General features: G+C 39.4%; 1 protein-coding gene across 3 annotated transcripts in view; it reads right to left on the bottom strand.

The window, feature by feature from the left end:
* JAZF1 (JAZF zinc finger 1) overlaps nt 1-20,527 on the bottom strand; it is a 352,042-nt gene that overhangs the window by 224,974 nt on the left and 106,541 nt on the right. Inside the window, exon 1 of one of the 3 annotated variants that reach the window (XM_007981789.3) lies at nt 18,330-18,938. The exons of the other annotated variants lie outside the window; for them this stretch is intronic. Within the exon in view, the coding sequence (XP_007979980.1) occupies nt 18,330-18,345 (16 nt within the window). The 5' untranslated portion in view covers nt 18,346-18,938. Of the gene's footprint in view, nt 1-18,329; nt 18,939-20,527 lie in introns of those variants that run through there. 3 annotated transcript variants of the gene reach the window in all.

The following is a 20,527-nucleotide window of genomic DNA, read 5'->3' as shown; positions in this document are numbered from 1 at the left end:
TTCCCCTACCCTAGGCTTTGACAACTGCTTTTCTACTTTGTTGCTATGATTTTGATATGTCATATGCTTTGACTCACAGTACTTGTCCTTTTCAGACTTATTTTGCCTAGTATGATGTCCTTGAGGGTTAGCCATATGGTAACATGTGATAGGATTTCCTTCATTACATCTGCATGATATTCCACTGTAATTACACACCACACTTTCTCAATCCACTCATCTGCTGATGGATACTTGGGTTGCTTGCACTCCTTGGCTATTGTAAATAATGGTATAAAGAAAATGGGTGTGCGAATATCTCTTTTAGACCCTGCTTTGAATTATTTTGGATATATACCCAGAAGTGGGTTTGGTGAATCACACAGTAATTCTATTTTCAGTTTTTTGAAGAACATGTTTTCTATAATGTTTTGTTTCTGTTTTGAGGAACTGTTTTCCATAATGGCTGTACTGTTTTTTATTCCTATAAACAATGCATAAGCATTCCAATTTTTCTGCATCCTTGTCAACTCTATGACAATTACACAGATATGAGGAAGAAATCTTTTACAGGAGTGTATTCAGGAAATAATTGAAAAAATTGATTCTACTATATAGCAAAAGAAAACAATAGATAAAACAGTATTTTCATACCTCTTATTAATGGCAAAAAGTATCCCAAAGAACCAAAATATGTTGTGATCCCAATGAGAGATTTCAACCAATAAGAGTTTGAAATGAAATAGCTTTTCTTAAATTTCATAACACCAGCACTTGGCTTTTGAGCAAAGGAGTGGAAAGGTATGAAAAGAACTGGAGGGGGCTAAGAAGACACTGGCTGAATCCACTCATACTGAGAAGATGCTAGAAGGCCTCACAGGACCCTTCCATCCTCACCTTTCCCACCCCACCCCACGCCCCGAGCAGCTCTGCATCCATCTTTTTAAAAAACTGTTGAATAAAGCAAAAAGAAAAGGAAAAACGGAAAGCCATTAGTCTTCATGCTCCTTCCAGGATTAAAATTCAATTTCTTCAATTAGGATAGGAATCCTTGTGTATTTCTCACTTTGCATATATGTACCTCCCCAAGTATACACTTCCCATCTTCATTTTGAAAAGTAAATGTGCCTCGAACCAATCAGTGATGTAGAACAAAACCTTCAAATTCTGCTTTCCACAGAGCATATAATTCTCCATCTACTTAAATATACAAAGCACTACTTTCAGTCATCATTCTTGCTCAATCAGTACCATTTATCTATTAAATGGATGGCTCTCTTATTTGCTCTAGCATAAAACTGACCCCATAGTAGTTACAGAAGTTGAAGAGACACAACTTGAAAAGAATCTACCCTTTTTAATTTAACCAATCCCAGTTGTCCTTTGTAACAACTGATGCACGAATATCCAACTAGAGTATGGCAGGGCAGTCACCAGCACTGGAACGAAAATGGGTCCCCTCCTATATATGAAGAGAACACCATACAATTTCTTCTGAGAGGGAGAATGGCAAAAAGCACTGACTCTAGGGCCCTTGCTCCCTAGTCATGCCCCTAGACCCAGTGAAGCCTCCCCTTGTACACTTGCTGACAGGATCTCTATTTGCGGTCTGTTTGGGTATGTTCTGGCCACACTAAAGCTACTTGTAAATATTTCTGCCATTTCCCTTTAGGAAACCCAGGGCCTGGTATAATATGTGATTCTCTCATGCTCGAGGCCATTAGGGTAAATGTGCCTCGTGTATCCCACTTAAAAAGTTAATGCAGGAAGAGGTGCAGACGCTGGTAGACACAGTCTGCCTTTCTCCCTGCTGTCTGGTTAATGTAGCAACTGGCTGCTCAGGAAGGAAGGGGAGGGAGATGGACCGGAGAGCTGAAAAGACGGCTGGCGCTAGGTAGGATTTACCTCACAGACTTATCCACACCATCCCTCCCTAGAACAAGCTACAATGCATGGCGCTCACATTGCATTTTGAGGTAAAAGTCCTCAATATAGGTGCTGGCAATGTGCTCTATCTTGATCTGGATGGTGTTTACCAGGGCTATAGATGAAATATGCAATTGTTAAAAATCAGTCATGTACACTTAGAGTTCATGTACCGCATGTTAATAAGACTTTGAAAAATTAAATTTTAAAAGTTCCCAATATAGACTTACTAAATGACAGAATATGGCTCCAATTCATTCCTTTCAGGTTTTTTTTTTTTTTAAACTAAATTTTGCAATGACCTGATCTCTCCAACTTCTAGTCTAGTCTCTCTCCCTTCCATCCCCTTTTTGCATCACTAACACATCAAAATTCCTAAAGTTCCACTCTGATCAAGTCATATTCCAAGTTAAAAATCCCTGATGGCTCCCCATGGTTTATCACTGTCTATGAACTCCCTGGCCTGGCACTCACTCCCCACTCCAGGGTTAGCCACATGCCCTGGCCCAAAACATCCCTCAACAGCCTTCCTTGAGCCCGTCCTATGAAGCTCTCCCAGCCCGCACTTTGGTGTGTGTGATTTCCTCTCCTCTACCTCCACCCATCCCCAAATTTCCATCTTCCACTGTTAAACATATGTATACCTTTCCAGCTTCCTCCAAATGGATACTCTCATAGTAACAGCAAGAGATCTTCATTTATTATGGATTTGATAATAATGTTTTAATATCATTTACTACATACAATGTAAGCTTCACGAAGACAAGGCTCTTCGTTGTATTCACCAGTGTATCTCTTGGGCTTGGAAGAGTGGCTGGCACATAGTAGGTGCACAATGATTATTTGCTGATTTGATGATAATAGCTTTCCTGAAGGACAGCCTGTTTCCCACACACTGTGCTTTATACAGATCATTTCTATTCCTGAAAACACCAAAGCAATACGTATAATATAAACCCCATATTCCAGATGGGGAAATTGAAGCTCGGCGATGTTAAGTAACTTGTTTAAGGCCTCACAGCTCAGGGTAGTCAGGATTCAAACCTCCTCTTCCTTTGAATTCTCAGAAAACATTGTACTATGGTGCTTATCTTCTGTCTGACACTACACTACACAGTAGCCTGTTCTCTCTTTCTGCTTTCCATTCTTTGTGAACAGAGACAGTGTCTTACCCATCACAGTATCCTCTGAAGCACCCAGCTCAGGTCTTCACAGTGCAGGGGCTCCATAAATATCTAGTGAGTGACTGAAGAGTAGATAATAAAGGGGTGGGGGAATATGATTTAGAGAATATCTCTAAAAAAAAAAAAACCCGGAGCATGCAATAAACTAAAGCATAAATGAACACTAATTAATAAAAGGAAGAAAGTTAATTAGTAAAAGCAGGCAGTTCACACCACATGTACATGACAGGAGAGAACAGCCTCATGTCAGATGGGACTCCTGGGAGTGCAAGTCTTTACCATATAAAAATTAACTACAAGACTCAAAGGGCAACACCACGTGGCAGCTTCATTCCTTGAACTATTTCAACAACTACACACACAAAAAAAAAAAAATAAGAAAGAAATTGTTGAGGCTGGACTGAATATATTATCTGAATGTGAGCATGAAATTTCACAGAAGAAATCATTATAAACCTTTTCCTCCTCAAGAATCATGTCCACCATGTCACAAGTGCTAAACTAGTAGATTAAACTAAAAGCAAACACAGCTCATGACATCAGGAGAGCTATCTGGATTTATGCTCAGCTGGGGCTCAGGCGGCTTTTACAATCACCAATGTGGCTGCATACTACCCTTCTCTTTGTCTTCTTTATGCTGACAATTCCTGATGCACCCTCCTGTTCCCTGCTCCTGAAACCCTTTCCCAAGTCAGTAGCTCCTCGCCTCCATGACTCAAGAACTAAGGTACAACGACATTCCAGAACCCACCCATCTCTTAAGTTGGGGGCTGCTTGTACTCTCCTTTATGAATACATATATATCATAATGTTTTGTGTCTTTAGGGGATAAGATTTTGAGCTGCTATTCTAGAGCATGCTAAAATGTTAATTCTATAAATTTATTCTGGAACACATGAACAATGACACTACTTTGGCTATTTTTCTGAATTTCTCCATAATAGAAAGTAAGATTAAAGCAAGTTCCTAGCTCTCCCTCATGCTGTGACCCTCGTCAATGAAGTTCAGAAACTGTTGCACATTAAAGAGGGTTTACCTGATAGGGGCTAGGCTGAATCTTACCTTTAACCCACGCCTTAGTAAACAATTTGCTAAATAAATGAACTGATAGTATAAGGAAGATTTCAGCCTGATTATTGTAAAAGCACATAAAAAATGTTTTTATGACCTTAACCTCTGTGTCTACCTGTATGAGGTTTTCAGAGATTATTTATTTTAAACTCCACTTTTGTACCTCAGTATAGGTTGAAGAGAGACCCTGCAAACAAGCCCAAGGAATGTTAAGAGTGATAATAGCTAAGATCTACTGACCACTTAATATTGTGCCAAGTACTGTCTAAGTACTTTATATGTATTATCTCATTTAATCCTTGATCATCTTATATGATAAAAACATCTGGGCCTGGTGTTTTCTCTATGAAAAGATTTTGTTTTAATTTTTAACTTTTTGTTACAGAGATTTTTCAAACATACACGGAAGTAAAGAGAATGCTATAATGAATTTTCATGACCCATCACCCAACTTATGGGATTTTTTACTCCTATTTTTAATGGTTACAAGCTACTTAGGTCTTTGTAGCCTTTGAGTCAGTTTTAATAAGTTAGGAATTTTCCCATTGTGTCTAAGATTTAAAATGTATTGGCCCCAAATCTGTTCAAAATATTCTTTTATTAGATTTAAATCTCTGCCCTAACTGTGGTTACTAACATCATTTGTTTATGGCTTTTCTCTTCTCATTTTCCTTGATCAGTCTTGGCAGAGGTCTGTTAACTCTATTCATCTTTTCAAAGAACAAACTTTTGGCTTTCTTGATCCTGTCTAATGTAAAAATTTTTTTCCCCTTAATTCTAGTTCTTCTTTCATTATATCCTTCCATTTTCTGAGGGGTTATTAGGTGGTTATTTTTTCTGAGGCTGGATGCTGTACTAGTCAGGGATGCAGAACCATCACCAGTGATGTGACAGAAGGAATGCTTACAGCAATTAGACCCTGCTACTGTGGGAGGGGCTGGGGAAGTGAAGGCAGTGGTGCTGATCCTGTTGGGGATACCAGTGACTCCTTCTGAAGCCCAGGAGCAGGAGGACCAGTCAGAGTTTGTATGCAGGGAACTCAGAAGCCAGGCTCATATAACACCAAAGTGGACCCACAAAGTGGGGGATGCACAGAAAGGTCTAAGGAAAGCTCACTTTTTGTGGGTCCACAGGAAAGAACCTGGGGTGGCCAGCCAGAGGGAAGAAGAGCTAGATACAGAGAGGACAAAAGTGAGGACAAGCCAGAACCTGCCTGCACCTGCCTCTCTTTCTGTTCATCATCTCATCTCACCCTGAAGTACTCTGGAGAACGAAGGCCGCTGCTTCACTAATTCTACCCCCCAGTCTCCTACAAGTTCCTCTTTTGAACTTCCTATACAAGGAAGGAGATTCTGGGAAACAGTTCCTAGTTTAACCAACTTGATGAGGGAACAGAAAAGCACAGATGCTTTCATCTCATTAATGTTCAGCCTTTCTTTAATATATTTCTAAGTACTATTCAGCTATATCCCATAAGTTTTAACATAGATTCTATGTATTTTCATTATTATTTCTAAATATTTTATGTTTCCCATAATGTCTGCTTTGTCCTGTGATTTATTTGCATGCATGCTTCATAATTTCCAAACATATGGGTTTTCTTCTAGCTTTTGTTACTGAGTTTATAGTGCAATTTTCTTAAATATTTTCATTGCAGTCAATTAAGTATTTTACGTGCCCTTAAAATGCTCTCCCACTTCATATGTTGGATGCAGCGTTCTTTATATGTCTTTCACATCAAGCTTAACACTGTTACTTTTTTGCCTGCTTGATAAACCAATTAGACAGAGTGAGAAAGAGATTAAAATCTGCCCCATGATAACAAGACTGTTTTATTTTTCCTTGTGATTTCACTAATTTTGACTTTACATATTTTGGGTCATAGTAGTAACATAATAAGTATACAAATGTTTAGAATTTGTTTTATGTTTTATGTTTCTGGTAAATGGAACCTGCTAGGACCTTCTTTATCATTAATAATATTTTTGCTTAAATTCCATTATTAATATACCAGGTTTCTTTTTGTAGGACTCTGCCTGGCATATAACTTTACATACTTTTCATTTCATCTTTTCTTTATGTGTTGTGAAGATGATTCTTGGAAGCAGCATGCTGCCAACAGTTTTTAAAATCCAGACTGATAATCTTTATCTCTTAACTGGAATAATTTGTCCAGTTATATTTAATATAATTTAGTGGTTATTCTGAAAATACTGAAATTATATATAATGTATCAAAACCTAAACATTGCCAATTTATTTACCTTCCTCCCAAATAATATGTTATATGTAATCACCTCCTGACTGACATGCTATAAACGACACATTCTGGTTTTCTAAGCTCACAAGAAAGTTACTGTTGATTCAAATTTACCCACATATTTACCATTTTGTTCCTTCTTTTAACTCTAATCATTTTATTCATGATCTCTTACCTTCTTCTCAAAGTACATATTTTAGAACCTCCTTTCATGAGAATATGTTACTCCTCTTTCCTTGGTCTGAAAATTGCTTTATCTTATCCTCATTTTTGAAAGACAGATTTGGCTGAGCAAACAATTACAGGCTAATTTTCTCTCTGTATTCTGAAGACATTGTCCCACTATCTTCTGCCCTGTCATCACTATAGTTAGTTGAACAGCTCCTTTGAAAGTACATGTCTTTTCTCTGTGGCTGCTTAAGGATTTTCTTTGTCATGGTGTTCTGCTATTTTACTATGCCATATCTAGGCATACGGATCTTTTAAAAATTTAATCTTTTTAATGTGTTGGTATCTTTAATCACTTCTGGAAATTCACTCTTCTTGTTGTCGCTTAGCCCTCTTCTATATTTTTCATCTTTGTATCTACTGCATTCTAAATACTTTATTCAATTTTATCTTCTAGCTTATTAATTCTTTATTTGATTCTATCTAATCTGTCATTGATTACCTATCAAGCTTTTAATTGAAATTTCTATATTTTAGTTAATATAAGTTGCATCTGCCTAATTTTCATTTTTTCTTTGTTATTTCAATACTCTTGCTCCTTACACATATTTTCAATCTTCTCTTCCATTTTTGTAAACGTAGTAAACATACTTATTTTATGTATTATGTCTGATAAATTCAGTATCTGAAGTCTTTGCAGGTTGATTCTGCTGACTCTTTTTCACAATGATTTATTTTTTGTGTGTGTTTTGAGATTTTTGAATGGGAGCTAATGTATTTCAGGAATTCTGTAAGGGTTCTTTATGGTCAAATAAAGAAAGAATTCCTTCACAAAGAATCTGCATTTGCTTCTGCTAGGTGACAAGAGCGACTACCAACCTGGTACCATTTTAATTAGATTCTAAGCTGAATGTTTTTCTGACCATTCAGCTAGTGTGAATTTCAGCTGTAAATCCACAAGTTGCTCTGTGGTTACAAATTTTCTGAGGAGATTTATTTTTTGCTCCTCCACATAGCTCTACGGTTCAAGACAGAAAATTTTCCTTGGAGGAGTCTCAGGTTTTTTTCTAGCTTGCCGTTACCAAGAGAATATAGCTTAGAGGTACCAGTTCCATGGTGGGAGGAGCCTTTGCTAATTATACAGTTCAACTTGGGTGGGCCTAGAGTTTTCCTTCTGTGGCTCTGGAGGTTGTAAAAACCTAAGAGCAAGTTCAGGGTGAAAGTCAGCCTCCAGAGCTCTCTCTGGGTTTCCAAATTTCACTTGGTATTTAGCATCTGAGCATTTCTTCCTGTCTTGTCAGATTGGCAGTACAATTGAAAAAAATCTGTTCCACTGATCTTGCAGGCAGTATGATTTACAGTGGTTCAGAATGAGAGCTTTGAAACCAGACTGCCTGGGCTCAAACTTCTGCACAGTACTGATTAGCCAGGCAGCCTTGGGAAGTTATTTAAACTCTGCTTTAATATTTCTACTTCTAAAATGGGAATAAGAATAGTACTTGCCTCATACATGGGTTTTTGTATGGATCAAATGAATTAGTATGAATTGAATTAAATGAATTGTATGGATCAAATGAATTAACATTCTCTCTTGTATTATCATGTTGTAAAATCAAGCTTTGCAAAATTTAATTTTATATAAACATTTCTGCCAATGCACTCATTTTTATGAAGCTGCTATTTAAGAAAGTATACAAAACACATAAATATATGCATAACAATGAATGGCAGACATGCTCCACTGAACACTCCTATTTAACTGCTCTTACAATTTAGGACCAAGAGGGAGCACAATGAAATTAAAAAGCATTAATCAAAATGACCCAAAGAATAATTTTAATGATGCCTAATGGAGGGATTCGGCTGTTGCCATCAAGTGTAAAGGTGAGCATGTTAATAGCAAAAAGAAATGGCTTTGTTAAACGTGATTATCCTTTGCTCTTACTAAGCCTTATGAGATAGAGCTACACAAAAAAGAGCCAGGAGAGTTTTCAGGCCCAGAGTGGCTGTATTTACAATGGTGAAAACCCAGTATATTACAAATAATATAAAAAGGCATATACTATGCATACAATCAGAAAGAGCTGGCTTTAGTAAGACAAGGGGGTATTTCTTGATTTTAATATGCGAACATTTTTAAAGTATCAAAATCAGTCTTATCATGAACACATGTTGTTTTTTTTGTTTTTTTGTTTTGTTTTTGTTTTTGTTTTTTTTGCTTGGCCATGAAAAACTTTATTTTTATATTTAGGTTTGATGAATGAACAGCCATGCAGAAATATGATTGGACACGAAGGATCTGGCCTAACGGTGATGGACGGAGTGGGGAAACCCAGCAAAACCACACAATTTTTTACTGAGTACTTCAGTTATAAGGTAGAGAGTGAACCCTGCAAGAGAAATGAGCTCCTGTTGATTTGTTTATAAATTATCACAACAAAACAAAATGTCTCTGGCTAAATTGGGATGTGGGATTTGAGGTTGTGCCAGCTGTCAGGTGATCACTGCTCAGCTCCAAATACACCCCTTAATAGCTGCTCTCTGATAATGGACTGGACTCGAAGCATTCTTCTTGACTCAAAGACTAACATTGAGTGAGCTCAGTATCAGTAAGAGTGAGCTCAGAGTGAGGCCTTGTCAGTAGAGGGCGCCGCAGGGACACTGTAGTGGCTCCAGAGTACTGTGTTTTGACATTTTCTTGCTGCTGCTTCATTGTCCTTCAGCAGTGCATGTATATAGGGACATCTCTGCTCCAGTCTTGTGTGCAGAGCATGCAGTCCCTTAGCGACTCCACAGCCCTGTCCTGAGGCTGAGTAACCACCTTTCCACAGGCCTCCCACACAGGGCCTGCAGCTTGTGCCCACTGCAATACTCCAACTCCCCACCCGCGTCAGGTTGCCTATGCCCCAAAGCCAGCAAACTTCCTTGCCATGGCAGGGAGCTACATCCACAAACCTCTCCAAAACAGTCTGAACCCAGCCTTGGGGAGTGGCTTCCAAGTGTGTCCTTCTTTGCATATTTTTCTTCAGCCTTAGGGCACTTATTGAATTCTCTTTACATCTTTATAGTTACTCTCCTATCTTACTTTAGTAATTCCTTACACTAAACTTCCCCTGTTTTAAGTTCCTTTGTGGTTTTTGTCTCCTCGTTCGACCCAGACTGACACAGTGTTTAATTCTCATTTCTGAATTCATGGTCATGTACTCTTTCCTCATCATACATCACTTACGCTATCCATTAAAAATATGCCGTCTTTTCATGTACGTGCCAGCTGAAATGATGGCCAACTACATGTTTTGAAAAACTTTGAATGATGCAAGAAAACATCTTCTAAGCTTATTTTATTCTTTGCTTATATCATACGAAAAAATTCCAAGCTCAGCATCTTGCCTACCAAAGGATTTAAAGTCAAATTAATTATTTCTTCCTCTTTTTCTTTCTCTCTTCTTTCTCTCTTCCTGTTCTTTCTCGCTTCCACAGAAAAGGGCTGGACTTTTGTTTATAATTTAAAAATAACAAATAGATTTCACAATACCTTATGCTAAAACATTTTAACAAGAATTTGCAGATCCTAATTACTTCCAGAGTAACATTTGAAACTAAGATATTAAAAAGTGCATTGTAAAACATAGATCATTTATTTAAATTTCCTTTAGTACCCAGTACTGGACAGACTGTAGACTAGGAACTGTGATCTAAAAAGATGAATGAGGCATCCTCACTTCTGCAAACTGCAATAGAACCAGAATATAGGTGAAAAAAGAGAAGGAAAGGCAGGGAGACTTGATAGCAAGATATAACAAAAAATTTCCTCCAAAAAATCACCCTTGTAATAATGACCAACATTGTTAAACACTCCTTAAGAGTATAACCCATATAATTCAGGGGGAAAAAATCAAATATCTTTAAGAAGAGTTTCATATCACATCTATTTGAACTTGGGCTCTTAATTGTAAAAGCTAAATTAAAGCAAAATATAAAACAAAACTATACTAAAATAGAACAGAAAGAAAAGAATGATATGCATTATTTGTAGTATCTTCCTGTGTTCCTTGGTAATGGAAACAAGCAAATATCTGGGATTACAAAAAATTTTAGGACATCTATTTCACCAGCATGCAAATAACTTGACATTTTACAACTATATTTACAGTACCCTTTGAGGTTCCCTGAATAAACAGTTTCCAATCTATATGCATCTCTTTGACATGTGAGAGAGGGCTCAAGAAATGCCACAGTGTGAAAGTTATCAAAATGGAATTTTAAATCTAATGAGTTGCATATCATATCTAAGCAGAGAGTTTCAACATGACTGCAAGAAATGCTCTATTTTTTCTCCTCCCAAAATCTTCTAAAAGGTCACACCAGTCAAATAGTGATAGGTAACTGCCAAGAGTTAAAAAAAATTGGACATCCTGGAAATTATAATTAAAAAATATATACATGACTGAGGTTGGCAAAATCAAGGAAACCAAAGACACGGAATTAACACCCCTCAATGACCAGAACGTCTGGCTATATATTTACTTATTTTTGTCTTTTAATTTTAATTTTCCCCCAAAATAGAAACATATTTCAAACCTCATCATTTTCTACTTTAACCAGCCAGCAGGAAACCAACATAAAATTTAAAAGAAGGAAACTATGTAAAAATCTTATATAAGCAAAAGCTTTTTCAATTTTTATTCCAACATGAGAGCAGAAAGCAAGATTTCTGGAAACTGATCATTAAATAGAAAAGAACAAAAAGAAATGTGGTCCTATTTATCACCCATTCAACAAAGAACTAGTTTTTAAATTGAAAAACTAAGCAATGCATTCTGAAATGTGGCTACAAACAATTCTATAAATTTTTAAACTAATATTAATGAGAGTTGAGGAAGCAAACTTTCAACAACACTCAAGTAGTTAAACAGAACTTCCTCATACTTCATGTTTGCCAAACAAAATATCAGGAATGTGGGATAAAGCGTTAAGAGATCTTATTATCATCTAACTCAGTCTTCTTTCACAGATTAGGAACTTGAGAACCAAAGAAGATTTTTGTTTTTTGTTTTCCTCTAAAAAATGCTCTGCTAATGATCTTACAGGCAGGTGGAATAAAACGGGTACAATTTTAGAGGCACTAGATCACTTAGCCTTTAAAATTTCTTGACCAGCCTAACAGAATATCTTAAATTCCACCATTAGAGATTCATTCTATAGGGTTATTCATTATATAACTTTAGATCTAAGAATCTAAAAGTTTGAAGGGCACTTGTAGATCCTGAGTCCAAACTCACTCAAGGAGCATATCCAAATCACATTTAGGTTAAGTTCTTTTAGGGAAATGACTGGGTCCTCTTTACCTCCATAGTCCCAGATCCTGGCAGACAATAACCTACATATTAATTGTGGTGTTGGTGAAAATGACTAAAGAATCAGTCAGCTGACTTTCTCCCTGAGCACTGATGAGGAATCTTTTGGGAATAAGATTCAGGGGTGGTAGGTTTTAAATAGAAGAGGACAGAAGGGAGCCAGACGTGGGTCCAGGAGACACAGTTTGGGGTTCTTGACAAATGTAAGCAAAGTGAAAACCTGGGTAGGGTAAAGGAGTGGGTGAGGGAAGGGAGGAGGTGCCTCAAGAGAACAATAGGACAGCGAGGTGAGGGAATGGAAGAAACACACTTTGTTTATTGCACAATGTTTCACAGACCTTCTCCTGCCAACAAGCAGACCATAAATGTCACTATTCTATCCTAACATGTGCTGTTAAGTCAGTGCAGGATGGCCTAGAAATTTTGCAACTATTTCAAAAAATTACCAAAAATGTTTTACATCCTGCCTAGCATCTTGTTATCTAGGTAGTAAAATACCAAGGGTTAATGTGATAGCTAAAGAAAATCACCCAGCCACCTCATGCCTTTTCTTTTTCTTTCCTAGGAAATTGCCAGTTATATGGGTCCTACATTTGTCCTTCTTTTTAAATGGGAAAAGGCAGAGAAAATAAAACTACAACGCGTTTTATTTGTGCGTTAGTGATTATAGCCCGGGGCTATTTTTCCTTTCCCAAACAGTATACATTTTAGACCTGACACAAAGCAGGGGGTGGTACGTTGAGCTCCATCAAGCAAATTTTTACTTGTGACCAAAATACTGGACCAGATGGATCGCAAAACTTGCCAAGAGCGCAGTTAAATGTTCACGAGAGGACTACTAACGTAAGCAAGGAACTCACTAGTGCTATCTCTGTTTTTTGTTTTCATTCCACCTAGAACCAAGAATTTAGGAATGCTAAGGAAATCAACCCCAGGCAGATTTAGTCTTTGCTAAGCACATTACAGAACTGTTAACACACACCTTAGATGCACTGAATTCTAACAATTACAGAAACAAATCTCTAAGGTTATGGAACTTCACCAGAGGTATTTCTAAGAACTGCTGGATGATTGTTAAGAGAACACTGGAAAGACTCCGGTACAGGCCAGGTCAGGGCTGGAAGTGGCAAAGAAAGCATCAGCAACAAAGCTAGGCGCAGTGGCTGACACCTGTAATCCCAGCACTTTGGGAGGCTGAGGCAGGTGGATCACAAGGTCAGGAGTTCAAGACCAGCCTGGCCAGCATGGTGAACCCCCATCTCTACTAAAAATACAAAACATTAGCAGGGCATGGTGGCGCATGCCTGTTATCCCAGCTACTTTGGAGGCTGAGGCAGGAGAACTGCCTGAATCCAGGAGGCGGAGCTTGCAGTGAGCCGAGATAGCACCACTGCACTCCAGCCTGGGTGACAGAGTAAGACTTCATCTCAAAAAAAAAAAAAAAAAGAAAGAAAGAGAGAAAGCATTAACAACAAAAGGTAGGAACCATCAAACCAGATAACGATCCTCAACCAGAGTACTACAAGGTCCCTGCTTGGAAAAGTATCTGTGCTTGCCTCAAGCTCACGGTTACTACCTAATGGCACCTTCCAGAGGGTGGCTGTTGCTGTTGATTTGATTGTTGTTACTGTTGTTTTAAAACTCTAATTGGAAAATCAGTTTGTAATTCTATTTTATGACTCCTGAGGAGATGAATGGTCTTTTTAAGAAAAGCTATCCAAAAAACCCTACAAAATCCATCCAAAGACAGCCTCTGCTCATCCAGAGCCAAGAAGAACTAGCAGGTACCTACAGCATCTCGGCACAGGGCTGGTCCCCATTCCAGATGAAGCTTCCACAACTTAACTCCTTTGCATCTGCCTACCCTTGAATATGAAAATCTTTGGCAAGCTGCTGCCATCCCTCCATGGTTGTGAGACCACCTGGATAAAAACTCTAGGAGAAAATGCTGGAGTCTGTGTCCACTCCAGATAACTAAGTGAAGCTTTGTCATTTACTAGGTCCACAACAGATGGAGCTAGGAAAGGCTGGGTTTGAAAAACCTGAATTAAGGTAAATATTATCCTCAGTGAACATGTTTCCCTGCTCCATCAGTGTTGTGAGGGGGGAAGATTCCAGAGATGATGACTCAGACATCAACAAGGATGAGTTCTACTGTTCTGGTTGTTAAACCAGTGGACTCCATCTCTCCATTAACAAATGCTGTTGTGCCCATATCCCCAAAGGAACCCCTTGCTGCTCCTGCCCTCCCCTTGGGGCTACTTCAGGCCCCCCTACAATCCAGCAACTAAAGAGGTGACCACAGAGCACAGCCAGAGGCCTGTGAGAATCAATGCCAAGGCTTCAGCCAGAACCTCATCAGTGCTGCCCAGGCTACACCAGGCCTTAGGTAATCTGACTTGTGCTGCTGGAAAGCTCTGGAGAACCAATGATGGAGAAAGTGTTGGGCAAACTTTCTCTTGTTTTCTGCCCAGGCTGACAAAATGAAAAAATGAGGAAGAAGGTAGATTTGGGCCACTTAGAAAAACATAATTTATTTGAACCAAGTAGGACAATTTAGTATGAATTTGTGAAATCTCAGTGTCAAAATAGGTTAGAAGGGGACTTGGGCATCGCTTGCTAATCAGTGCTGAGGCGAGGAACACAACCCAGACTTCAGCCTCAGTCTTTCAGCCTAGTGTCCTTTCCCATCTCCTTCTGCTTCTAAGTAGTTTGTTTGTTTGTTTTTGAGACAGAGTTTCTCAGCTCACTGAAACCTCCACCTCCCAGGTTCAAGCGATTCTCCTGCCTCAGCCTTCGGAGTAGTGGGATTACAGGTGCACGCCAACACACCCAGCTAATTTTTTGTATTTTTAGTAGAAACAGGTTTCACCATGTTAGCCAGGCTGGTCTCGAACTCCTGACCTTGGATGATCCGCCCACCTCGGCCTCCCAAAGTGCTGGGATTACAGGCATAAGCCACTGTGCCCAGCCTAGGTTTTATTTATTTATTTATTTATTTAAGACAATTTGTAGTACTTTCAAGTGTGCCAAAAACTGGGCTAGGAGGTAAACAATATAAGATGATTATCTCTAAAATACAAAAAGGATATGTAATGGGCATGCAATTGGTCAGGAAATACCTAGAAGCTTCTCATGCATGCATAATAAATTGCTTCCCTTAAGTTAAACAATCCTCTTGTCATATCAATTATACCATTCATCTAATTAACAGAATCTTTCCTAAACTGTGCAAAGGCAAACTTCCCTGAAGACCTTGAAAATGATTCCAGTGCCCAGTTGCTGGAATGGCACTAATAAGATTTGACTCTACTGACAAATTAAAATTTTAATCAGGGCCACATGAAAATCTCAAGAGCAGGAAAAGTAAAGCAAATTGAGAGGTTTACATCATAGGTTTTGAGATACTTTTCCATACATGCAACACAGAACAGAGAAATTAACAGGCCAAGGAAATTTATTTTTTTAAAAAAGGAGGAGGACAAAGAGAAAAAGAACACATGAGTCATTGGTAAACAATGTTGACACTGTTGGCCACTTTGTTTTAAAATCATATAAAATCTTTGGGATATTAACAATTGCCCATACTTTCCCCTGGAATTGCAGAAAAGCTGGCTCTGCAGCAAAGGGAGATGGTTTAGGCCACTGACTGAACGACTCATCCCTGTGTATGGTTTCAAAATGCTGCCTGGTATCATAGCAACCATACATGACTGAATGTTGTACAAAATGTGATCAAGGCCTCCCCTGGGAAAATCTCGTGGAATTTACTCCGTTTCTAAGATGTTCCCAGGGCTCTGGAAATCAGGTCCTCAGTACAAGGATCTTAGCGCAGGAGGAACTTACACATCCTCCAATCTGCCTACTGACAAGGCACAGAGGGGATGGAAGAGCCCAGTGACTTAACCAGCACTGTGACTGGTGGCAGAGCCGAGAACAGAGCCAGCTATCTGGACTCCCAGCTCAGCACGGCTTCCTCTTCATCTCACAGCCTCATCTCTCCAATTTAGTGAGAACTGATCTTCCTCACCAATCAGCTGTTTCACATTGAGATTCATGAATCATAGCTGTATTATATTTTAATCTGGAGATCGAGTATGGCATGCCAATTGGATGTTTGTACTCTGGGGATTTTTCCTTGTTCTAAGGTGACATGACAAATGGCAGATCCTGCACCTTCCACTTCACTAAAGATAGTCTTAAGGACAAGTGCCTCGACTTCCTTTGGCCATTAGCTCCCTGCTTGCTCCCTAGCATTAAGAAACAAAAGAAAAGTTAGCTGATTTGTTCCATGAGCCTGAGCCATGCACCTGGAGTGAGAGGTACTGAGGGAGAGGCCCAGGTTTCCTGGGTCTGTACCAGGTTCAAAGGGCAGAAGAGCTGCTCTTCATGCCCAACTTGGAACATACATAACGACATAAAGGGGAAGAAAACTTATCTCCAAACCTCTGGTTCACAGGCAATCATGTGCAGAGGCCTTTAGCTTTACAGTTTGGGGTGGTTTTTTCTCCTGGAGGTGCCGGGTACGGCTCCATGCTTAGTCTGCAGCATTCACCATGCTGAGCGTTGAGCAGTGTTCTCAAAAACTCATGCCCCCAAGTTTGAACAAACTCATACTTGTCCCCTAAGAAGTTCCTGTCATCCCAGTCTGTCTGGCCACGAGTTCCTACTCCCCTGACCTTGAGGCCCACAGATGGGATGAAGCCAGGGCCCAGCTCCTCACTCAGGTCCTCCCGCGCCTTCTCTGGATGCCTTTCTCTCCCTGCTCACGGCACACTGCACTTTGTAAAACATCTTCAGATGTGGAGAGCTGAGTCCTGGCAGTCATCCCAGGAAAGGGGAGCTTTATTGTTGCTCTGCCCGTGATTGGTCCTCACTCTCAAACAGCTGTGAACCTTTTTCTTCGTTTATTTTCAAGCAATTAAAACTACAGCTTGATAGCATTACTGTAATCTCTCCCATTGTGTTTAGAGAAATTTTCTTTCTTCGAGATTTCATGTATCTATCCAAAAGAGAGAAAACAGTCTAGAGGCACCGCATACCTCACGAAAGTGATCTGATTGGTTTTCATCCCTGAAATAGCCAAATACTTGGAAATAAGAAGTTGAAAACATACATGTGGCCACATTTTCCTCTCCTTTGCTTCCATGTCCACATGGAAAAGAAGAAAAGCTTCTAGATACTTGCAAAGGTTTTGTGAAATATGAGCTTTGGCTAAGCAAATGTTTTTGAAAATATTTGGACCCTCCAAACAGAACAGATGTTTTTGTAAAATTTTCCACCATCCAGTCACAGCAATCCCGGCATGATCCTGCCCCATGTCCGGCTCCGGGCAGGCTGTCAGTGGCAGCTGGTCTGAAGAAAGTTTCACAAAGCATCTAGCTCTTCTTTGACTTTAGAACAAGCTCCCTCCAAGCCTTGCAATGTTCCAAGGTAGAGGAGGTAGCAGGAAGACGGGCATTTGAACAGCACGGAGGGCCAGAGGCAGAGTGTGAAGGCAACAGGAAGGTACAAGTTCTCTTAGTGACAATCATCAACAAAGCCTAACATTTCACAAGTACTCGGGCTTATTTCTTACTAACTCCTTAAGCATTAAGGTCACCCAAAATCCCCTATTAAAGCGTGAGCTCCTCGAGGGCACAGACTGTGGTTTTATTCATCTTTCTATTTCCAGCACTTGCATACTGCACACCCAGAGCAGACACTCAATAAATTTGATTGACTGAAATGAAAGCTGTGAATACCTTCATGGGAACAGGGGCATGACCAGCAGGCATCTTACCTAGAACTGGTTACCAGGTGAAGGCAAGATAAACAGAGTATTCCAACACGGAGAAAGCAGCTGCCTAAAACGGAATCGGCTCTGGAGAGCCAGAATCCCAGTGTGTAGCGAAATACTATAGGTCAGCAAGCAATGCGGTGTGATACAAAGATCCAACGATGTGTAGCCAGAAGCCGGTGCACAGGGAGGTTTGACGCCAACAGAGACTGTCCTAAATCACAGGCAAGACCTACATTCATAACATTATGAAAAGAGCTCATCACAGCATATTTCTTCTCCGCTTTTATGCACCAGGACAAACACCTAATACAATATCCTTAGCAGATACACCTCTGTCAACTCCAGCACCAGCAGGCGTCGACCGTCTGGTGGCTAAATGCAAATTCTTCTGAAAACCCTGCCTCAACTGCCCTCAAAAAATCTTTAATCCTCCTTTCAAACTTTTATAATTCAACTCTCGTTTCTTTCCTTCCTCATAGAACCATTTGGAAAGATTTTGGTTTTTCAATAAATATATTAATGCACAAAAGTTAGTATGTCCTATAAAAGTATTTTTAATCCAGCTCCTAATCTGCCAAGATTTCAGTGAAACCTTTCACTTACCATTTGCCACCCACATACAGACCCAAGGACGGACCTTCTATCCAGTGACGGCACTTACAGCTGATTAAAGGGTTTGGAGGTGATGACAAAAATATGCTTGGTTTACAAAGACAGGCAACATGGAAGGACACATCTGTGATCGGAAAAACTGCAAATCTGCAGAGGAGGAAGCTGCTTTCGATTTGCATTATTACTGCTTGGGTTCAGGAGAGATCGTGCTGTTCCAAGTGATTCCATATTTAACAAGTTCTCGGCATTTCCCATTCCAAAAATATGTAATGAAACTACTAACAATACCAAAGAGCTGATTTTAACTTTTGTCTTCTTGTCAGAAGACAGAAAATGTTAAAGAAGAAATTTATGATGTCGTAAGTTTAACATCATAGTATGAAGTCTGGGAGACATGTCTGAATCAAACACATCTTCAGTTATAAAATCTACCAAAATGAAGAACTTCCGAGAAGATGAATGAAGGAAACACTGTATATATTGCTTGCATAAATTGGATCTCATTAAAAATATGGTGGCTAGGCTTCACACACAGTTTGCACCTTAACCTTGCATCTGTTATAAATGCCCCAAGCATTATTCCAGCTCTTTCATTTTAGTGAGAAAGTGTGATGATTTTGTCAACCAGGGTGTAAAACTGACTTGAAACAAACTGCTATAATCAGCTTCCCACAACCCACTGAACTACGTGAAATGGCAGTATGTAATAAATAATTAATGCAATTAACAAAATGGCATGAGCCTACTATAGAATATAATCTGTTCAGGCTGAAGAATAAAGTTCATTTCAAATAATTGTTACCATATTTACTTGTGGATATGGCTATATGCAACTCTACACTTAAATAGCATATAACAATTCCCAAAGTCAGGTCTTTAATGTAAATTGGCCTTGCTTCACTTTTGAGATAAGTATCTCCAGACATACGAATTCTTGGATAAACTTAAAAAGACTAGAAGTCATTATAAAAACTAGAAACGATAAACTAAAAGAAAAAATAGAAACCATCCATAATTCAGCTCCCTTCCACCCCCCACCCCTCCCCCACCAAAACACGTACAGTTAACATTTTAGAAGGAAAGAGATAAACACTTAACAGTTGTTTCAAAAGTTAGGATGGGGTTAGAGGATCAGGGAAGGATGAGTTTACCTTTCTTTGTATCATTTAAATTGTTCAAGTCATGTGCATGTATTTTTAATTTTTAGAAAATAGTTTATATAAACTTGCATACACCTTTCAGATTTTCCTCTAGATACATGTTTTTTAAAAACCAAAACAGTGATGACATTGTGTGAATAACCAAAAAAAATTATATATTTAAGAAAAGTACAAAGACAACCTCTCTCACCTTGTTCCCCTCCTCCCAAACCTCAGAAAAGGAAACTCCAGCCTTGCCTCGGTGTGAAAATATATGACTTTTTAAATTAGCACTATCGGTAGGTGTTAGCAGTGAGCAATGTGTGACCCACAATCTTCCTTTCACACAAAACACAACACTATTGTCTTCTAAATTTCCTTCATCCAAGTTGGACAGGTCCCTCTCTAGTCCTCTCTGTTTTAAAATAAGCAACTGATATCTAGGTAGGTTACAGAGTACTTGAGTTAGTAGAGCTAGCCATGCTGGAGCCTGGCTGGAGACCTGGTCTCTGGACTTCCCATGCAGCCCACACAGCCATCCATGCTGTTATTGGTAGCGCTCTTTTATACTGAGAGGGAAGGTCAGTCCTCAGATTTGCCCTGGAGTGTGATGACTTCAGGCTGCCTCCCCTCGCTTTCTCTCAGGCAAGGGCACACCCAAGGACTGAAAATCAAAGCCAGGACCACATGACTCCCATCCTGACCCTCTGGACCCGAATCTTTGCATTTTGCTTTATTTTCACTTTAAATCAAAGTAGTTTGTTAGGCTGTCTCTTATTACTTTGGCACAAGTATTCTCCTGGGGGACAATTTCACAAGGTACACTTACAACCACTGAGGCACAGTCTCTTTGGAAGAATAAGGAGCCCTCACGTCTCATCACAGTGAACATGCCTGTTTATGTCACGTCTGCATTATTGCCCCTGCCTGGGGCAGTGCTGGCAACTCCAGGAGGAAAAACCACTCTGTTGTGGCCATTTTCAAAGAAACTCACCTTCTACATACAGAAGCCCCTGGATGTGTGAATTTTCTTCGCAACAAAGGGACAGA

This window comes from Chlorocebus sabaeus, chromosome 21 (assembly GCF_047675955.1).
Source record: "Chlorocebus sabaeus isolate Y175 chromosome 21, mChlSab1.0.hap1, whole genome shotgun sequence".
In the NCBI taxonomy this organism is placed as follows: Eukaryota; Metazoa; Chordata; class Mammalia; order Primates; family Cercopithecidae; genus Chlorocebus; species Chlorocebus sabaeus.
Note: the sequence above shows the minus strand (reverse complement) of the source record. Positions and strands in the feature narration are given on the sequence as shown.